General features: G+C 51.6%; 1 protein-coding gene across 1 annotated transcript in view; it reads right to left on the bottom strand.

The window, feature by feature from the left end:
• Positions 1-13,074: 13,074 nt before the first annotated feature.
• LOC146258930 (UPF0606 protein KIAA1549-like) overlaps positions 13,075-19,263 on the bottom strand; it is a 31,058-nt gene continuing 24,869 nt past the window's right edge. The window contains 9 exon segments of the mRNA XM_084671807.1: positions 13,075-14,665; positions 14,810-14,961; positions 15,340-15,488; positions 16,088-16,140; positions 17,627-17,877; positions 17,880-17,949; positions 18,192-18,330; positions 18,551-18,774; positions 18,898-19,106. Coding sequence (XP_084527933.1) covers positions 14,435-14,665; positions 14,810-14,961; positions 15,340-15,488; positions 16,088-16,140; positions 17,627-17,877; positions 17,880-17,949; positions 18,192-18,330; positions 18,551-18,774; positions 18,898-19,106 — 1,478 coding nt within the window. The 3' untranslated portion in view covers positions 13,075-14,434.

Below are 19,263 nucleotides of genomic sequence, written 5' to 3'. Positions count from 1 at the left end.
ATACAACATACATAATCACTCCTCCTACATGATTGTAAACACGAATCCAGCCATAAGGAATGAATGATGAATACACAGGGCCCAGTATAACATCATCATCTCACCTTCTGGGTCACAGACAAAGCCAATAGTTTGAATTCTGTCAGACTTGCTCTAGAACCCGATCTAATTACATCTCCAAATAAACACTCTGTCTACTGTTCACAAACAAATACATGAAACAAACTTGCACCCATACTTTCTTGTAAACTTCCCAGGGTTTCAAGGTAAACAATGAATGAGCCTTTTCCTTATCTCTGATCTTCAATACAACCGACATACTGTGTCTGGCTGGCGGGCATTGGACGTTACCAAGGCTGTCAGAGCCAATAAGAGAGCTCGCTCCAGCGCCTGCACTCCGCAGCCTGGACCATGAATAATGCAGCTTAGATCCAAGGTAATAACTGGCCACACAGAGTGTTAGGCACATTAATAAAACATCGTCCACCTGTCATCACCGCACAAATTCTGAACAGAACAGACAGGCTGGCTATGTGAATGTACACTCCATCATGTGCATTGGATATGCAGTGGATTTGCAGTAGGTCTATGAATTGTTGTGTTTGGAATCTGTTCCCCTGAATACATCCTCTGAACAACGCCTGTGCACGATGTGTGTCCTCAGCTCAGCATGTAGTTCAACTGAGAAGTGCAGTTTGAGAGCTGGCAGTACCATGGAATAGATATTAGCAGATAATAATAACAATAAAAGATAGAAGATTAACAACAACAACAAAAACATTATACACTCACTGACCCACCACCCCCACCCAGGATGGTAAAGGATGTGTGTGTGTATGCATGTGTGTAATGATGATGAGAGTAGTGATAGTGATGGGTGTGCTCGTCATAGGCCAGCCATCAAGCTGCTGTCATGGGCCAGTGAGCACACAGTACTGCAGGGTGCTGCTAGCTGCTGCTAGCTGCTGCTGGGCTGCTGCTGTTAGCTGCTGCTGGGTGCTGCTAGCTGCTGCTAGCTGCTGCTGGACTGCTGCTGGACTGCTCCCAGAAAGAGGGGGGAGGGGGGGGGGATACTGCCACATGGCTGTGAATATTTAGGACACAGACCCTGGCAAGTGTAAACCTCTGGTCTGTGGTCTTAATGTAAGGAGTGAGCACATGATTTAGGTATCTGGGGGGTGGAAGGCTGGAGGAGTGAACACATGACACCTTAGTGGGCCAACTGGTTTAGTTGAGTCGAGCTTAACCAAACAGCCGTGTGAAGATCCTGCCCTCCAAGCCAGTGAGCAAACATACTCTCAAGGAAAACATTAAAACAAACATTCACCTGATCTGCAGGATCATGTGTAGCGACTGTTTTATCTGTCTATCTGTTGGAGAAAGCTATTAAAGCAGGCCCTCATGGACAGACATGGATGAGACCACATAGCAACACAGAGGGAAAGCGGACTCACGGGTTATGTCATGATGTGCACCCTCGATTTCCTGCAGTGGTCACTATTTTAAATCTGGGAGGACCTGCAACATGAACATTTCATTTCCTCTACAGCGATGGAGCCGAGCCCTGCGAAAACACTCCTTAATCAACTCCAGTTTGGAAGAAGTCAAGGAGGAATGGGAGCACAGAAAACAGAGACAGAAATAGGGATGGAGGGAGGGAGAGAGAGAGAGAGAGAGAGAGAGAGAGAGAGAGAGAGAGAGAGAGAGAGAGAGAGAGAGAGAGAGAGAGAGAGAGAGAGAGAGAGAGATAGGGAGAGAAGAAAGAAAGAAAGACAGACAGTCTTTGCTGTGCATGTGGTCGCTCCAAGGTCTGTGTTTAGAGGAGACCTCAGGCCAGACCAAGCCTGTGGTTGAGCTGACACAGCAGTCGTGGTCAGACAGGGACCTGCCCAACAACGTGCAGACCTGTTCTTAGGCTCTCAAAGCCCCCACATCTCTTCATGAAGAACACTCTACCATGCTGGACTGCTCCTACACAGACATGGGCCAGGCTTCACAGGACTTCAAAAGGGCAAAGGTCAGAGTTCACAGTTGTAAACTTAGGTGACTCAGAATATCTAATAGTGATTGAGACCCCTGGGGTTACCAGGATAGTGTTACTGGTAGTGTGTGTGTGTGTGTGTGTGTGTGTGTGTGTGTGTGCGTGTATATGGAGGGGGGGAGGGGGTGATGTTGGAGAGCTGGTGCCTCTTGGTCAGTCTTGATATCCCAGTTGCTGTGAGGGCCCTGGCTCAGACACAGTGAGAAACAGACACATGGTCTTTCCGTGGTATTGATCCGGGGGCCAGGGAAAGACAGGCAGGCTGGACAGTAATTGAATCGAAAGCAGCTGCTCTGCTGGTATCTCTCTCTGTCACGTCACCATTAGGACAGACATGAGTGGACTTGAGACAGGAGAAGGCTTTCACTAGGATTAATGTTGAACTCCTACCTCTCCCTGCCCCACCCCAGCACTCTGTTCCTGAGTAAACAAGCACTGCTCTGATTACTAATTGGACATCTTATTCTATTAGGACTCTTAGGTTTACAGGCATGTGCTGGCTGGCAATAATGCACTGTCCAGCTAATAAAATAAATATATAAATAAAAACTGTTGTTTGCTGAAACAAGATTCTCCGTTCCTCCTCTCCTAAAGCCGTAACTGGTCTGTGCATTCTGTTTGGCGTGGGGGCGTGTACTGTACGAGCAGTGTGCGCTGTGTCAGAGCAAGCTGAACAGGGCTCGATGTGCGCAGTAGTTGTGTACTGCTGAGTGCGACACACAGGGTTTTATATACGCTCAGTCACCATGGCAACCAGATCTTCCTGCCGAGGCCTCCGTGAGGATACAGAGCCCTGTTGGCTGAGATGCCTGGGATGATGTCACACGCCCCCCCACCCCCCCCACCACCGCACGCACAACACACAGCGACTCTCTGACGGAGGGAGTACATGTCTTCCTGATACGCGGAGATGAACACCGAAGCAGCGTGCAGGTTTTTCCCCGGATGTAGCTCTGGCCTCTCCCCAGCTGGAGCGGGCCCAGGCTTACATAACGGAAACACCCTGAAGTCACCACACACAGCTCCTGTCCCAGAGGAACACCCTCTGATTCATCTGCCATGTTTTGTTCCTCGCGGACGGCCCTCAGACATCAGTGGCTAGGGAGAAGCCGCCCGCCTCGGCATGGACGGTCCCACGTCTCTGCTCACACAGACCGTCTCTCTCTCAAAGTGGCCCTTCCACTCTGGGTCCACCACCAGAATTTTAATTGCATTCTTGACCACTGCCAACTAGTTTGGTACCCTTTGCCACAGTGTTCTCTCTCTGTCTCTGTCTCTCTCTCTGTCTCTCTTTGTCTCTCTCTGTCTCTCTCTCCATCTCTCTATCTCTCTGTCTCTCTCTGTCTGTCTCTTTCTCCACCTTTCTCTCTGTCTCCCTCTGTCTCTTTCTGTCTCCCTCTGTCTCTGTGTCTTTCTGTCTCCCTCTGTCTCTCTCTAACTCTGTCTCTCTGTCTCTCTATCAATGTCTCTCTCTCTCTCTCAGTCTCTTTTTCTCTTTCTCTCCACAGTTCCACAGTGACCTCAGATCCCATCACAGAGGGTAGGCCTGCTTCAGAACCACCACACACAGACATGTCTGCTTTGTTCCTCTCTGCCAGGGAAACCACAAAGAGGCTTCGACATAACAGCATTAAAGAGAAATGATTTTGTAACTTAGAGTTGACCTTGATTTCTCACTGCAGATATTAGCTACCCTGTGGAGCTGGCACACATTCATTTAGTCAACGTTTCAGTTCTCACTGATGTTCTAAAGGTATGTTGACTCAGTACTTCTCTACCAGACATGGTAGAGTTCATGGTTTAGCAATGTGGAGGTGGAACATGATACATAGTGGCAATGATGAGCAGGTTTAGAATGGAGGGCCAAGGACACACACACATGCACACACACGCGTACACACAAACACACACACTCCACATGAAAGTCATTCGGGTTTTGTCCCCTGCAATCACATGCTCCCCAGAGACAATGACACTCAAACTGAACGGTGAGTTTGACTCTTATACCTCAGTGTAGGCCCAAGTCTCTCCCCTGTTTCCAGAGAGACGGCCCCTGGGCCAGTGTTTGTCCTGGATGCAGTATGCTGCTCCACAGGCCTGCCTGGGTTACAGTAGCTGTGTCTCCTCTGTCTCAGCCTGCCTGGGTTACAGTAGCTGTGTCTCCTCTGTCTCAGCCTGCCTGGGTTACAGTAGCTGTGTCTCCTCTGTCTCAGCCTGCCTGGGTTACAGTAGCTGTGTCTCCTCTGTCTCAGCCTGCCTGGGTTACAGTAGCTGTGTCTCCCTGCTTCCAGCCTGTCCTGTCCTCCATGGTTATCCAGTGCTGCCCTCATGCTCCAGGTCACAGATGGAAGCCTGTCAGGCATGGAGTCAAGGATAACACAGGACCTGTCTAATTGTGTGACAGCATTTGAACTTCCATACCAGAATAACGTAGCAAAGTTCACAGTCCCAGAAGCCAACCTTGCCGTTAGAAGTAAACACATGACTTTTAGATGTTAAAGTAAATGACAAAATTCCAGTATGGATATTATTAGAACGACAAAGTTGACTGTTGAGTGACATGGCAGAGAAGTAGGAGAACATCTCACGTTATCTTCCTGTATACACACAGATACACATCCACACACACATCAACATCCACACACACACACACACACAATCTGCTGCAGCTGTTCAAATATTGTGACATGTGATCGCAAACCGACACAAAGGGGTCTTTTAAACAGGCTTGTGAGACAAAGGCAGAGGGAACAGTCTGCCCCTCCCCCTCCCCCTCCGCCCCCCTCACGCTGCTCCCAACCTCTGGACCATAGGCCTCCAAAGAGACGCTTTGTGTTTGCCAGTTACCTCACATATCATGGCTCAGCCTCAAACACACAAACGTGCACCCGCACGCACACAGAGACACACACACACACACAGCCTCCCACAAGGCAATTACACAAACCAACCCATGTCAAAATTAGAGGAGGAAGATTATCTCCTTTACAGCCTGTGTTGAGTGAGCACTACAACCACAGGTGGTTAGAAACCAGACGAACACAGAGGATGGAGTTACTGTAGTTAGTGGATCCTTAGCAACATAACAAAACAGAACTGAGCTGCTTTTGTGTAACACCCAGCTCACCAGTCTGGGACACAGTGAGGAGCTCACTCCACCACCAGCTCCGACAGGAGCTTGAACCAATCTGTGTCCTCTGATCTGCTGACACAAGGATCCAGTCATGAAGTGGAACCCTCCCAGAGTTCTAGAATCACCCAGTCCAAGAAGACAACAAGCTTGAACAGCCAGTTATGCAAGCACCCAGTCCCTGGGTCAACATCCTTACAACCAACTGATGTGTGTATATCAAACTGAAAGCGGATTGGTTTGGAGAGAGAGTAATGAGCCCATGTGAGTCTTGGGAAGGGAAACCATGTCATGGTCCAGCTATGCTGATAATCCGTGTCCCAGGGATGACATCAAGGCCGGAGAGGCCTTGTCTGTCAGTTCTGCTTCTGCTCTCCCTGATAGTCTCCAGGCTGGGGGGCCCGTCTTGGGGGGGGGGGGCATGGGGAGGGGGGTGCAGGATTCAGCTCCTGCACCAGCTCGGCAGAGACCCACCAACACACCTGCCTGCTGGCTTCTGACAAGACTGAGTCGGACTGAGAGCAGTCCACAGGTTCGGAGGTTGACTCACAGAGCGATAGAACCAGGGATCTCAGAACAGCTGTGCGGTCCCTGTCCAGTCGATCAAGTAACTCAAGATAGACACACCGTCAATCTCTTTGTGTCTGTGTGTGTTTTCATCCTAACATGAATTGTTATGCCTTGTGGGTTCCTGAGTGTGGTAATGGTGAGAGCACAGGGAGCAGACTGCTCTATAGGCAGAGTCAGAGCAGTGGAACCGGTCCTGGGAACCAACACAGAGGTCTGAGGGAGTGATTGGCTCCTCAGGACAGCTCTGGGAAAATACAAAGTCGATTGCTCTTCATTTTTTTCTTCTCTAGTATTAGAGCTAGTGAACAGACATGGAGAGACATAACGAAAAGAGACAGAACCAGGGTACAGCACTGGATTACCTTTATGTTCAGGAATGAGAGAGGGTGTGTTTAGTCAGTTAATAGCAACAGCATGAAGCCAGGCGATGTGTGTGTGTGTGTGTGTAAGGAGGGGTAATGTTCTGGCCCCAGTCACCTTTTCTGGAGTGTAACCTCAGACCTGACGTTTTCTGAGCCCAAGGGATGTGTGTGTGTGTGTTTGTGTGTCTGTGTGTGCATGTGTGTGTATTGATGAATCATGTTTGGCTTGAAGCAGTGATGATGACTTCAGCGCTGATGTAAGCTCATGGCTTGGTTCTCTTCCACTCTGTCCTGCCTCTCTCCAGGCCTTTGTCTCCCATGGCAGAAGACAAGGTCAGAGAAGAGAAGACACCGCTGTTAAACAGAGGGCAGAGCAGCGGTTCAGTTAACGCCAAACTGTCACAACTCAACCGTTCACTTTTTGTTGATTCGTTCAGAAAATAAGCATTTTGAGGAAGTCTTGTAGGGAAATATAACTTGTCTCAGGTTGAACTCTTTATTTACTACACACCGTGAATGAAGCAACAACTGAGAGATGTGCAGCTACAAGGTTGCTGCCATGTGTGTGTGTGTTTGTATAAAGCCTTGTATGTTTAAGTGTGTGTGAGGGGAGTGGTGGGTCTCCCAGCCACAGATCCTGGTGCTCACAGACTTGTCTCTAAGAGCCCCATCTCCTCCAAGCCCACCCCCCACCAGGCGCTCTCCATCCCTGGGCCTGGCTCTCCTTATCCCTGAAGGGCTGTGGTAAATGCCCCTTAGCATGCTTAGACACGCTGCTTCCCAGCATGCTCCGAGCTCAGGCTGATGGGAGGAAGAGCAGAGGGGCCTAGGGGGTCTCTTTCAGTCCTTCCCACTCATAGAATCAGCTGGGGTACTGAATGGATTACTGTAAAGGGCCTCTATGTGCAGCATATTTGGGGGGGGGGGGGGGGGGCTGGCTGTTTGTGAGGGACCTTGTTACAGCCCCTCCCTCAGTCTGTTAGTGTAACTGACACCACGTCTTTCAGACAGATGATCTTGGTGGGATTCTAGGGACAGCTGCCCTGGTGATATGGGGTCAGTTTGGTCTGAACCTGCTACCCTTCTGCGTGTGTGTGGGTCTCCCAGCCCGTGTCCCCCATCTCCATGCTCTTGTGGGTATATTTCGGACTCAGCTCCAGTGTCCTGGCATGTTTGAGTGCAGCGTGACCCGACCACCCCCCACCCCCCTAACCCCTCCCCACCCCCCCCCCCCCAGCCCACCACTCCAGTAACACGCTTTTTATCCATGAACACTCTTCTGTCTCCCCTCTCTCCCCTCTCGTGTTTTGAAGCAGCGGACTTCTGCCCCGCCACCCCCACCCCAACCACCCCAACCACCCCAACCACCCCAACCACCCCAACCACCCCAACCCCCCCCCCTCCCTGAGGACCCCTCCGTCGGCTAAACTTCATGGGAGAGGATTACGTCCGGCTCCTGGTCAGGGCCACGCTTTGAGCGGTCTTAACATGCACAGTTGTCACACACGCATACACACACGCAAGCTCAGCCTCTCTTTCACCCTGCACACAGTCTACTACCGGTGTTCATCGTCCCGAACGCTCATCGCAGAAGCGGGCCCACCGCCTCAGGACGACGCTGCAGAGGCACAGGAGGAAGCGGAGGAAGAGGACCGGACGAAAGGAGAGGCGGAGGGAGAACAAGAGGGCGAGGCAGTGCAGAGATTGAGGCAGCCCTGCCAACATGGCCTGCTTCTGCCAGCGGATCAGAGGTACAGCGATAAGAGGCAGTGACAACCGTGCCAAGTATTAGAAAGCATTTATCCGACTGTATGTGTGTGTGTGTGTGTGTGTGTGTTGTGATGACGGCAGCACAACGTACGGGTGTTGGAGCCAGTGTGAGGGTGAGCTGTTCCCTGGCCTGGGGAGGGAGCAGCTGAGATAAGGGCCAGCTGCTGGACTGACTGGCAGCTCAGATGAATGACAGCCATTCACCTCCTCCTCAACATCACATGAGCTCTGCTCTGCCTCCCACTCAGCCAACAGGCACACAATATCCCACTCTGTACCACGGGACTAGTAGAGGGAGAGAGGGGGAGACCGAGGGAGGCAGACAGAGAGTGATAGAGAGAGATAGAGAGAAAGAGAGAGAGAGTGATAGAGAGATAAAGATGGAGACAGAAAGAGAGAGAGAGTGAGAGTAAGAGAGTGTTCAGTAAGCCAGGCTGCCTGTGCATCTCTCAGCGTTGTTCCAGTCAGCTGTTGTGCCAACAGAACCTGTGCTAGGGGTCCATGTTTTGCCTCTATATTTCCCTCGATCCCTCCCTCTCTTAGGCTCAACGCAGCGACCCTTTAGAAATGCGTCCTCTTCCAAACACTGAAGACAATTTGAGACATGACCTCATTACAGACCTAGATAACCTGTGCAGGGGGAGTAGGGAAACCAGGAAGTGGGGGTAGGAGTGGGAGGGCCCAGCGGAGCCACCCTGCTATGAGGGGCAGATCATTCAGGAGGGAGAAGACCGTTGTGTCTTTAGAAGACCGTCGTGTCTTTAGATAAACAGCTCCGCTGATGTCTGAGAAGGAAGCAGGGAGCATGTAGGGGAACAGAAGCAATCTTACTGTCAACATGAGCAGGGCTGTGGAGGCATTTCTGGACGCAGTGTGGGGGCAATATGGAGGCAGCATGGAGGCAGTATGGACACAGTATGGAGGTTGTATGAAGGCAGTATTCTCCCTGACAGCCTCAGAGTTGCAGTACAGGACCAGTTAAGTCATCTAGATCAAGCTAAATCAGGGTGGTACCAGGCCACTCTAAGATAAGTACTTTATTAATCCCAATGGGAAATTGCAGAAATTACAGCTGTCCAGATAAAAAAGAAAAACCATAATACAAAAAACACACAAAAAAAACAAAGGCTACCAATACAAAACACACAAGACACACCAGTTCAAACAACTGTACTGTACTGTCTGTCCATTCTCTGTGAACAGCAGTGTGGGAGGTCAACAGGAATGTGTACACTGCAGAGAACGAGATGACTGGTGCTGCAGTGGGTCTGTCTGTCAGCGGCCTCTCAGTTACTACCTCGCTTCTCTCTCTCTCTCTCTCTCTCTCTCTCTCTCTCTCTCTCTCTCTCTCTCTCTCTCTGTCTCTCTCTCTCTCTTTCTCTGTCTCTCTTTTCCTCTTTTCTTATCTCTCCCTTGCTCTCTCCCCCTCTCTGCCCTGCTCCCATTGATTCCCAACCAGCAGCAGCAGCAGGACTGTAAAGCTATGTAAGAGTGCAGCAGCAGAGGTACTGTTGGATAACACACACACACTGACACACACTGACACACACAAATACACACACACACGTGAACTGACACACACACACACACACACACACTGATACACACCCACCCAGGTAAACACAGAGGAAGTAGGTGAGAATCTTCCTACGTAAATACATCTGGGCTGCTTGGCACGGCTGCCATGGAGGTCTCACAGAGCGAGCCACAACAACAGCAGCGTCCCCTGACAGCCGTCCTTCCAGCCTCACCACAGCCTTCACAGCACCACAACAACACCGCTCAGCGCGTGGAACATGCCGGAGCAACACACACTGCAGGCTACACTCACACATGTCTGTGCCCACAAGCCCCCATGAACCCCCACACACACACACACACACATACCTTATGGAAGGTGCATCAACAGATTCTATGTTGAGTAAAGATGCCTCCTCATCCATAAGGATGTGCGTCGTGACACTGATTCAGAGCACAGCCATATGCAGCGCTCTGCACAGGCACAGTGTGTTCCCCAAACACAGACAAGAGCCTAACGCACAGACGGGAGCCTAACAGACAGTACCCCTCTGAGCTGGGAGTAGGGGCAGCACTTACACGGCAGGATGCTGCGCTGAGTCCGATGAAATGCCAGGTATCTTCTCCCCTCTGTGTCTGTGTCTGAATGGGAAGACTGCTAGAAGCTAGTCCTGCTCTCCTCTCCTTCTGGGTTTAGCCTGCAGAGGGCTAGCAGCAGACAGATCTGCAGTGCTGGAACACTGTCAGTACGCTGATGCCTCTGCTGCTCTCTCTCTCTCTCTTGCTGCTCTCTCTCTCTCTTGCTGCTCTCTCTCTCTCTTGCTGCTCTCTCTCTCTCTCTCTCTCGCTGCTCTCTCTCTCTCTGCTTTTCCAAGGTCAGTAGAAAGATCCGCCTTGCTGTGCCAGGCTCCACCCTCTGGGCAGCAGTCACTCAGCCCCCCCCCCCACCTCTCTTCTTCTTCCGACCACTGTTCTCCTCCAAATCTTCCTCCCCTCACTCAATCCCCCTTTTCATTCTGCCCCTATTCTGCTCCCGCCCACCTCCTATGCAGTAATTACCATCATGAGCCAGATTAACCCTGGGTGTGCCTGTGTCGTGTCACAGGGCCGCGCTGGGCTGAGTCTGGCAGGGGCCGAGCTAGGCCGCCACACAGACAGGATTACTGCAGGGGTCCAGGCCCCACCCAGACCTTGAATGGAAGCAGGCGACTGCAGCCGTAAATCCGGTAGACCCGAGACAACTGTTTAGCAAAGCCTGTTTTCAAGACACACTACTGGGACAACCCCTAGAAATAGAACTGGCATATATGGCACAGTAGTACATAGGGGTATTTAGTACAAGGAGGGATCTTTGAAACAAAAAATACTATACATACTATATGAACCTACATTTAACTTCTATTATCTTTGTGGTCAAAGTCTACAAAATGAAGTAAATTGATACTAATAAGCCATAATGGTACACGTGGGTATACGCCTAGCTACACCTACATTCCCATGTATCCAGGTTAATGAGTCACATGGAAGGGACAGCTTTAAAGCTAGCAGTAAAACTGCAGACACCAGACTTAAAGAGCTTAGGACAGACAGATCATCCACAGCGTATGGGGAAGATCCAACTCAACTACTGAGGAGAAAAAGAGAGATATAGACAGAGAGACAGGCAGTATACAGTTAACTATAAAGAACTCCTCTGGAACAGCCAAGAGGAGCAGCACAGTGATCCAGTGTGTGTGCACCAGTGACAGCTGACAGTCTGTCACAGACTAACCAGCTCGTCAGCGTCGAGTCCTAAGCTGTCTCACCTCAGCAGATCTCTGGCTTCTGACAGGATTTAAGGGGAAGCTGTCGTACAGTGCCAGGCAGAGGAACCAGCAGAACGACCCCACGCTGGACTGACTGGACATCCAGTCACTGTCAGATCAGCAGGCTTAGGTCAGTGATTACTGTCTGACCTGAGCCAAACACCATTTGCAGTGAGTGAGCTTGATTGTTCTTAACCACCACAATTGCAGCAATGAAATATTAGGGACTAATCCAACACAAGGGTTTCTGATAATTGGCCTGAGTTCAACCCTCTGTACCTGCCATAGGACTTAACCTGCCGTTGAAACATAACTCTAACACGATTAAATCATAGCTTTAGATTTATTAAGGAATGGTTCCCTTTCATTGAAATATCATATCATTTTGTTGACAACCAGATTACATTTGACCTTGTCGTTTAGTTAGTTAAGAGGGTAGAACTACCCACAGACTCAGCAGGGTCCTGCTCGCATGCATGAACACACGCTTATACTGGGCTAAATATGACATCACCAGCCGAGGGGGAGTCGTCTTTTGTCTGCTTTGGTAGTCAGGGAAAGAGCGGTTGACGGGGAAATGTGGTCTTGTGATATGACACCGCCTGCTGGTTGTTCCAGGTACTTCTGTCCCAAGAGATGAGTGGCATGGAAGCAGATGACGTGAGGAGAGACATTCGATGACTCTACGTTGAGACCCATCCGTTATGGGCTTCATGTGTATTTTCAACATCATGTGCAACACACACACACACACACACACACACACACACACACACACAAAGAAGACCCCAAAAAAGGCTAACATGAATGAAAACATGCAGGAACATTGATCACATAAAAGGTTGGGCCAGCCAACGTGTTGACTTCATACAATAACGGAACAAATCCTAAATGGATAAACACAAAAGCACATGGTTGATTCGATGGACTTGCAGTGTTGTTACAGTACCAGCAGGGGGAGGCATACAGTGTGAAATAAATCAAGCCACCTTGAAACCAACAAAGAATACTATCGAACACACAGTAGAGTCCAAATAAGGCGCTGTTTCTCACACACACTTAGTCTTGGTCTTAGACACAACCGCAAGAGCGGATATCCTCAATAGACTGGTCAGGAAACATGGCCACACTGTCGCAGCGGGAACCTTTAACTCCAGAGGGCCAGTGTTTAATCTGCAAGCTTGGTTAGCGAGTGCTATACTGGTTGCAACAGAGGATCCTACCCAACAGCAGGGGGGGTTGGGGGGGGCAGGAATGGGTTGAGATCTTCCAGTCCATAAGGCACATAGGAGGGATCAGGAGCCATGCTGAGGAGGGTTCCTGTCTGCTACCTGTATGCTACCTGTCTGCTACCTGTATGCTACCTGTCTGCTACCTGTCTGCTACCTGTATGCTACCTGTCTGCTACCTGTCTGCTACCTGTATGCTACCTGTCTGCTACCTGTCTGCTACCTGTCTGCTACCTGTCTGCTACCTGTCTGCTTACTGTCTGCTACCTGTCTGCTACCTGTATGCTACCTGTCTGCTACCTGTCTGCTACCTGTCTGCTACCTGTATGCTACCTGTATGCTACCTGTCTGCTACCTGTATGCTACCTGTCTGCTACCTGTCTGCTACCTGTCTGCTACCTGTCTGCTACCTGTCTGCTACCTGTCTGCTACCTGTCTGCTTACTGTCCAGCATCTCCACGCCCCCTGGGTGGATCTCCTGTGCGCGTGGGACTGCCTACTGTCTAGAGTCCAGTCTGTGTCCAGTCTGTGTCCAGTGCAGGTAGGTTCATCCTTCATGTGTTATCCAAACCCTGCATTTCAAAATCAATACTTGAATTTAAATAAAATATTACTTCAGTCCCCAAAAACATCACAACGCGTGGGCCAGTTCCTGTCAGTAAAAAGTATATTAACAACAAACAAAAAGGATAGCAACAACACTCAAAGAATCATCAGAAGAGGCGAGATTGAACACGAATAAATTCAAAAGCACAACAAAAAAAAACGTAGTTTACAGTAAACTGTGAACAAAAGTACAGTACAAAAACCCCCTGTCTCTTGTCCTAGTCAGTGAAACAAACACCGACAAGACTGCATCAGCCACTAAACACTGGAATACTGCTGGGAAACCAGGACGGCGTTCTAACACTGCTCATCCTCATTGCTACTGCACTGCTAAAGACATGAATGGAAGTGGTCGAGGTGTACTGCAGTCTGTCGTCTCTGCACGAGTCCAGCCTGGAACGCTGGCCCTCCACAAGGGAGCCCGAGACTCTGCCTTTAGCCCCAAGAGGGCGGTGGTATCCAGACTGTTCAAGAGGCAGGTAGGGCTAGTCAGCTCCGCCTCTCGCGTGGCATGTCTCTTACTGTCCGGGCCGGCGGGACACAAGGCATCGGGTGGCTCATGGCAGCGAACGTGAAGCAGAGTAGAAGATAGCACCGGGGGAGGGGATGACGGAGGAAGCGAACTCCACCAACACCTCTAACCTTCACCTAACCGGCACTGAAACTCACTGTAACGCATTCACAATATCCCAGGGCTTTGTCACATACCTGCATGGTAGAGAGAGGGAAGTAACAGTGTAAAGGTTGATCGTGTTTCCAGTTCAGTAATACTGCTGGGTTTCCTGCTGTCATACTGCAGTGAGACAACGTCCACACATGAAAGGCAGCGTGAGAGTTAACCCCACGATGTTCAAAACACCCAGCCCATACACGGCAGGTTGAAAACGGCAAAGAGCGTGAAGAAATAAAACGGCAACACTTCAAATCAGAGAACAACAACCTAAGGTATCTATGGGGGCGGGGTTTGGCAGGGATGCAGGAGGCATGGATGTGGTGCCATCAACTGCTTCCATGGCCTCTTGGTCCAGTACACTGTAACAGATTCAGTATAGTCCTTCAGCTGGACGTCACCCTGGCTCAGTCTCAGAACCAGAGGCTACACGCCTGGAGGGTAGCTCACACGCCGCTAACACCTCTTAGAACCCTGTCCCCTTCGCTGGCTGCTCAGTGACTTGGTGGAGTTCCCATCGCTCTGGTTCAACCTGCTACAACCACCAGTTGACCAGCCCATCTTCTGGGTTAGCCTGTTTTTCCGGGACTTCCATGGGAAGTATTGTACTGTTGGGCTGGCTGGCTGGAACAGGTAGACAGGCTGGCAGGAAGAGAGTGGTGGTGTGACTGGTGTTTCGGTCAGGAGGACCAGGGGGCTCCAGGGAGAGAGAGGGCGGGGGTGGGGGAGCATCTCAGCTGTGGTAGCTGGACACGGCTGCCTGTTTCTGGGACAGGCGCAGCAGCTCCTCCCTGATGGCCTTGATGAGGGAGGCGGAGGAGTGGTTGGGGGGGGAGGAGTGCTCCGCGGCAGAGGAGGGGGGGTAACCCAGCCCGGGGGGGTCCGGGTGGCCCGGGGGGGCCGAGGGCGCTGACCTGGAGGTCTGGAACACAGAGGAGGGGAAGTAGTCAGGATAGCCCCGCAGCTGAGGAGGCCGAGAATGGAAGGAAGAAGAGGAGGAAAAAGGAGAAGGAAATCGTTTAAATTGAGGAAAGGAAGGGGGGAAAGAAACAGCAGTGAAAAAAAAAAAACGGAACCGAAGAAGCGGATGGCAGTTGGTTGTACTCACAGCATCCCTGGAGGGTCCTAGCCTGGGGAAGTCCTCCTCATAGGGGCTCCAGCCTGTGCCTCCGTTCTGCCCCGGGGGGGGCCTGCTGCCCCCTGCGTAGCCGTTGATCCGGCTCGACAGACCCACCTGGGTGAGGTGATGGAGCTGGGCACCTAAACCCCCCCCCACACACAAATAAACCCATTACACACACATGCAAACGCTGCGAAATGCACTCTGTCTGCCGCACTGCCCCCTCCACTTTTCAGACGGTGGCACGGTCCATCAACATGAACGTAACTCTCTTTAATAATTGAGCAGATAGACAGCTCCGAGGTTGACGGTTTGACAGCAGACAGGTGAGGTGAGTGCTCTGGGTCAGGGTTGAACCCACTGACACACATCCAGACTGCCCTCCATTCGACGCAACACATCCCCTCTCCCTGTTCTCCGTGAATGGGCTTGCTGCCCAGCTCCTGTCCTCCGGTAGGAACGACTCTACGTGTGCGTGCGGTCAAGGACGGGGGGGGGGGGGGGGGGGGGGTGCCCACCTGTGGAGCCCCCTACAGGGCGAGGCCTGGCGGAGGAGGGCAGGTCGTCAGGGTGCATGGCCCTACTGGTGAACAGGCTGTCTGGCTGCAGGCCCTCGCCTGGCCCAGCAGCGTCACCTGGGGGGAGGTAGCCAGATCCCAGACCCTGCCTGGAAACACACACACACACATATGAAGGTTATATTAACATAAATGAGGGAGTCTTAGGTGCTCAAGAAGCAGTGTGCTGGTCTGTAAGGAGACCGCACCCCAGAGCCGATCCATTAAACCAATAAAATAAAGATGGATTCTTCTCCATAATAGATGAGGGCTGATCCTCGGGTCCCTGCATGGCTGCATCGAGGAGAAAACAGCCCAGCTCGGAGGCCAATAGACCCAGACCAGACACACACAGAGGGCCTGACTGACTTGCAATGACAGGAAAGCAGAGTAGGAGACAGTAGAGGCACAGTAGAGGCACAGTGGAGGCACAGTAGAGGCACAGTAGAGGCACAGTGGAGGCACAGTGGAGTCCCAGTAGAGTCACAGTAGAGGCACAGTCGGGTCACAGTGGAGGCACAGTAGAGTCACAGTAGAGGCAGTCGAGTCACAGTGGAGGCACAGTAGAGTCACAGTAGAGTCACAGTGGAGTCACAGTAGAGGCACAGTAGAGGCACAGTAGAGTCACAGTAAAGTCACAGTAAAGTCACAGTAGAGTCACAGTAGAGTCACAGTAGAGGCACAGTCGAGTCCTGTGTCAGACACTCACCTGTGTAGCAGGCCTTGGACTGATGGAGGGGACAGGCCGAGGTCAGCGTACCTCTGGAGAGAACACAGACCCACACACGTCGTCACACACAACCCAGAGGCAGGACTGAGGCAGAGGCATCGAGACTGCAGGCTGGCAAGGTGAGAATCTTGGGCAGAGGAACTTCAGTTTCTTTTGACTGCCTCCTGACCTTTCAGAGCATGTAAAAGCGCTGAACCTGAACAAGTACTGCAAATGGCTTTTATGGAGCCCAGAGCGCTCTCTTGATCTCTCTGCTTGTCTCGCTCTGCTTGTCTCGCTCTGCTTGTCTCTCTCTGCTTGTCTCTCTCTCCTTCACTTTCCCCCCCCCTCTTTATCTTCCTTGTCTCAGATTTTTTTTTACCCTTTCTCCGTCTCGCTTTCTCTTCTTCAGTTCGCATAGCATTTCTGACCTTGTTTCAAGATCTTGACAGGCTGATGTAAGGTCTAAGACAGCTTTGAGAATATGTTTTTGATCATTTAGGAAGCTCTTTGACATACATCTATCCACTGTTTGTAACCAGTCTGGTTCGCGCCATGTCTATCATTCACTAGCAGTTGCTAGAGGAATGCCTATAGGATTCAGAAAACTCTTTGATGCGTGTATAGCACTTAGGTTCAAAATCAATGTTAAATTTTGCTGTGCCCTAAAATGATCAGTGTGACTTATGCTGAGCCATCATAACAGTGCTGGCTAGCTGTTCCCAAACGCGCCCCACTTCCTCCTGCCAGTGAAACAGCAGGCTGTCCCCCAGGCCAACAACAAACCACTCCGTCTAGTCTCAGTCTAATACTGTTTGTGTCAGAGCTGCGTTGTTCCCCGTTCACACTGCATCTTTAACAAGAGGATGCACTGCAAATGTGTTCAGCCTCTTGGTTAAACCAAACCACCAGACCAAACCAGTTCAGATCAAGCTGCCTATGCTAAGTCTCCTATAGCGTAGTGTGTGTAAGTGTGTGTGTGTGTGTAAACCTGCATATTTTAAAGGCTGTCTATGCCAGGCCAAGGCTGGCTTTGCCACTATGGTGCAGGAATGTAGTGTTGTCAGTGGTCCAGTGTAGCTGAGAGGGTTTGTGGGGGGGTAAAGGTCACGGTAAGTGACAGATGGAGCCATTCTTAACAGATTAGTATGTTGGGGATGCTTAAAGCTCAACGTAGGCTTATTGCTGTGTGTGTATAGGGTGTGGAGAGTATCTGAAAAAGGAAAATCCTCGAGAGATTGCTGAAAGGGAAGTTAAATACCTAGTTCATTGTACCACATGCTATCTCCAGTTTATCTCCTGTTTACGATCTAAACATGGATCAGCTACGAACCCACACGAGAGAGCCAGGCTCCAGGTCGTCAAGCTCAGTGTGAGACAGAGTTCACAGCAGTTTACAGTGAACCCTGGGGTCAGATGCACTTCTAGAGCCATGTGCTACAGCCGGCCCATGGATCCAACATGAAAGCACCTCCAGACTCTGTTGGATTTCAGGGATGTACGCAACAGAGCTGTGGCAGCGGAGGCCAGTTTACTCACCCCAGAGTAGGGGCCGAGGCCTGGGTAGGAGGGGGGCCAGGGCCGGGGGCCGCGGGCGGGTGGGCTGGAGCTGGGGGGGTTGGTGCAGAGCCCCCCCCCCGGGAGGGTGATGCCAGGGGGGCTCCCCTGGGAGGTGGGGGAGACCAGGGCGAAGGCATCGTCCAGGAGGGAGTGCATCTGCTGCCGCGCCTCCTCGATCGTCGGCTGGGCGGGCATGTAGGGTGGGGGAGGGGGGGCGTGACCCGGGGGGACGTGGTGGAGCCCAGGAACACGTCGTCCTGAGGGGAGGGGCTTCTGGGCTCCGGGACCTGGTCGGGGTCCAACTGAAGAGAGGAGACGAGAGGAGGCGTTGACATGAAAGGAAACGGAAAGGAAATGAAAGGAAGAATGTGAGCAAACATGATTTCAGATCTGCTTTACATTTTCTCCCTTCATCATGTTTGGTCATGACTCAATCTGCATCAACTTGACCTCAAATAGACATTCTTTTCGGCCCTGTTGGACTGTTGAGTGCACATTCATCAACAGCCTAAAGTTTGCATGTGCGAGTGTGTACTGTACCCACCACATAGGCTACATTGCTGACTCCAGGGTATTTCCGGTATGTTCCGTCACTGTCGTTGGAGATGAGCCGGTCCTTGTCTGCGTCCGAGAGGCCCCCGTTCAGCTTCTTCCTCTGCTTGGGAGAGCGCTTCCCCCGCCCACTGAGACACAACCAGCACACGTTCACAACAACCTCAAAACAAACACCCACCATCCCCACTGGTCACATCAGGTCTGCCTGCTAACATCTCCTCACCCCCCCACACCCCCACCCACCCACCCACCCCCCCACCCACCCACCCACCCCCCCCCCCACCCACCCCCCCACCCCCACCCCCCCAGCCACCCACCTGCACCGTGAGCGCACCACAACCCCCTGACCTTTTACTGTGCTCGGTGAAGAACGAGGGGATGTGTATGTCTGGGTCCAGGATCTTGTCGATCTGCTGCTGGGCCTTGTGGTAGAGGCGATCCTGCTCCTGGTCCGGCCCGCCCGCCGTGTCCTCCATGACAGGGAAGTCATAGTGGCCCTTCCTCTTGGCCCGCAGGCGGATCTTATTACGATGGTGCTCTATCTCCGACTTGTGCCTCAACGCCACCTGGATCTGACGGACATGCAGACACTGCTGTGAGACCAGGTGACAGCCCTGGCCAGCAGGGCTTTTACCCCCCCCCCCCCCAGAATAAAGAGGCGTTGCTGTGGCAACTTAAAAATCCCATGTTCTGACCTCCTTGTTCATGACGTTGCGGTCCGGCACTTTGCCATTGGTCAAGGGGCCTTGGAGGGGCGGGAGGGGCATGGGCTGCATGGCGATCAGCTGGATCTTGTTGGTCGGCCTCCGGGTGCCGTCGGGGGGGCGGGACATCCGGTCGACATGTTCGAAGATGGAGGCTGAGGACAGCTGCTCGTTGGCGTGGCCATTCAGAGGAGGAGGACCTGAGGGAGGGAGGGTGAGCAAGAGACAGAGAGATAGAGAGAGAGAGATAGAGAGAGAGAGAGAGAGAGAGAGAGAGAGAGAGAGAGAGATGCATTCAACTACATATTTGATATTTTATGACTAATCCTGGGATTGTGATCAGGGTATCTAGGATTG

Source organism: Hypomesus nipponensis, chromosome 14, assembly GCF_054491055.1.
Source record: "Hypomesus nipponensis isolate SF chromosome 14, ASM5449105v1, whole genome shotgun sequence".
NCBI lineage: Eukaryota > Metazoa > Chordata > Actinopteri > Osmeriformes > Osmeridae > Hypomesus > Hypomesus nipponensis.
The sequence above is the reverse complement of the archived record's forward strand: the minus strand, read 5'-3'. Positions and strand labels throughout refer to the sequence as shown.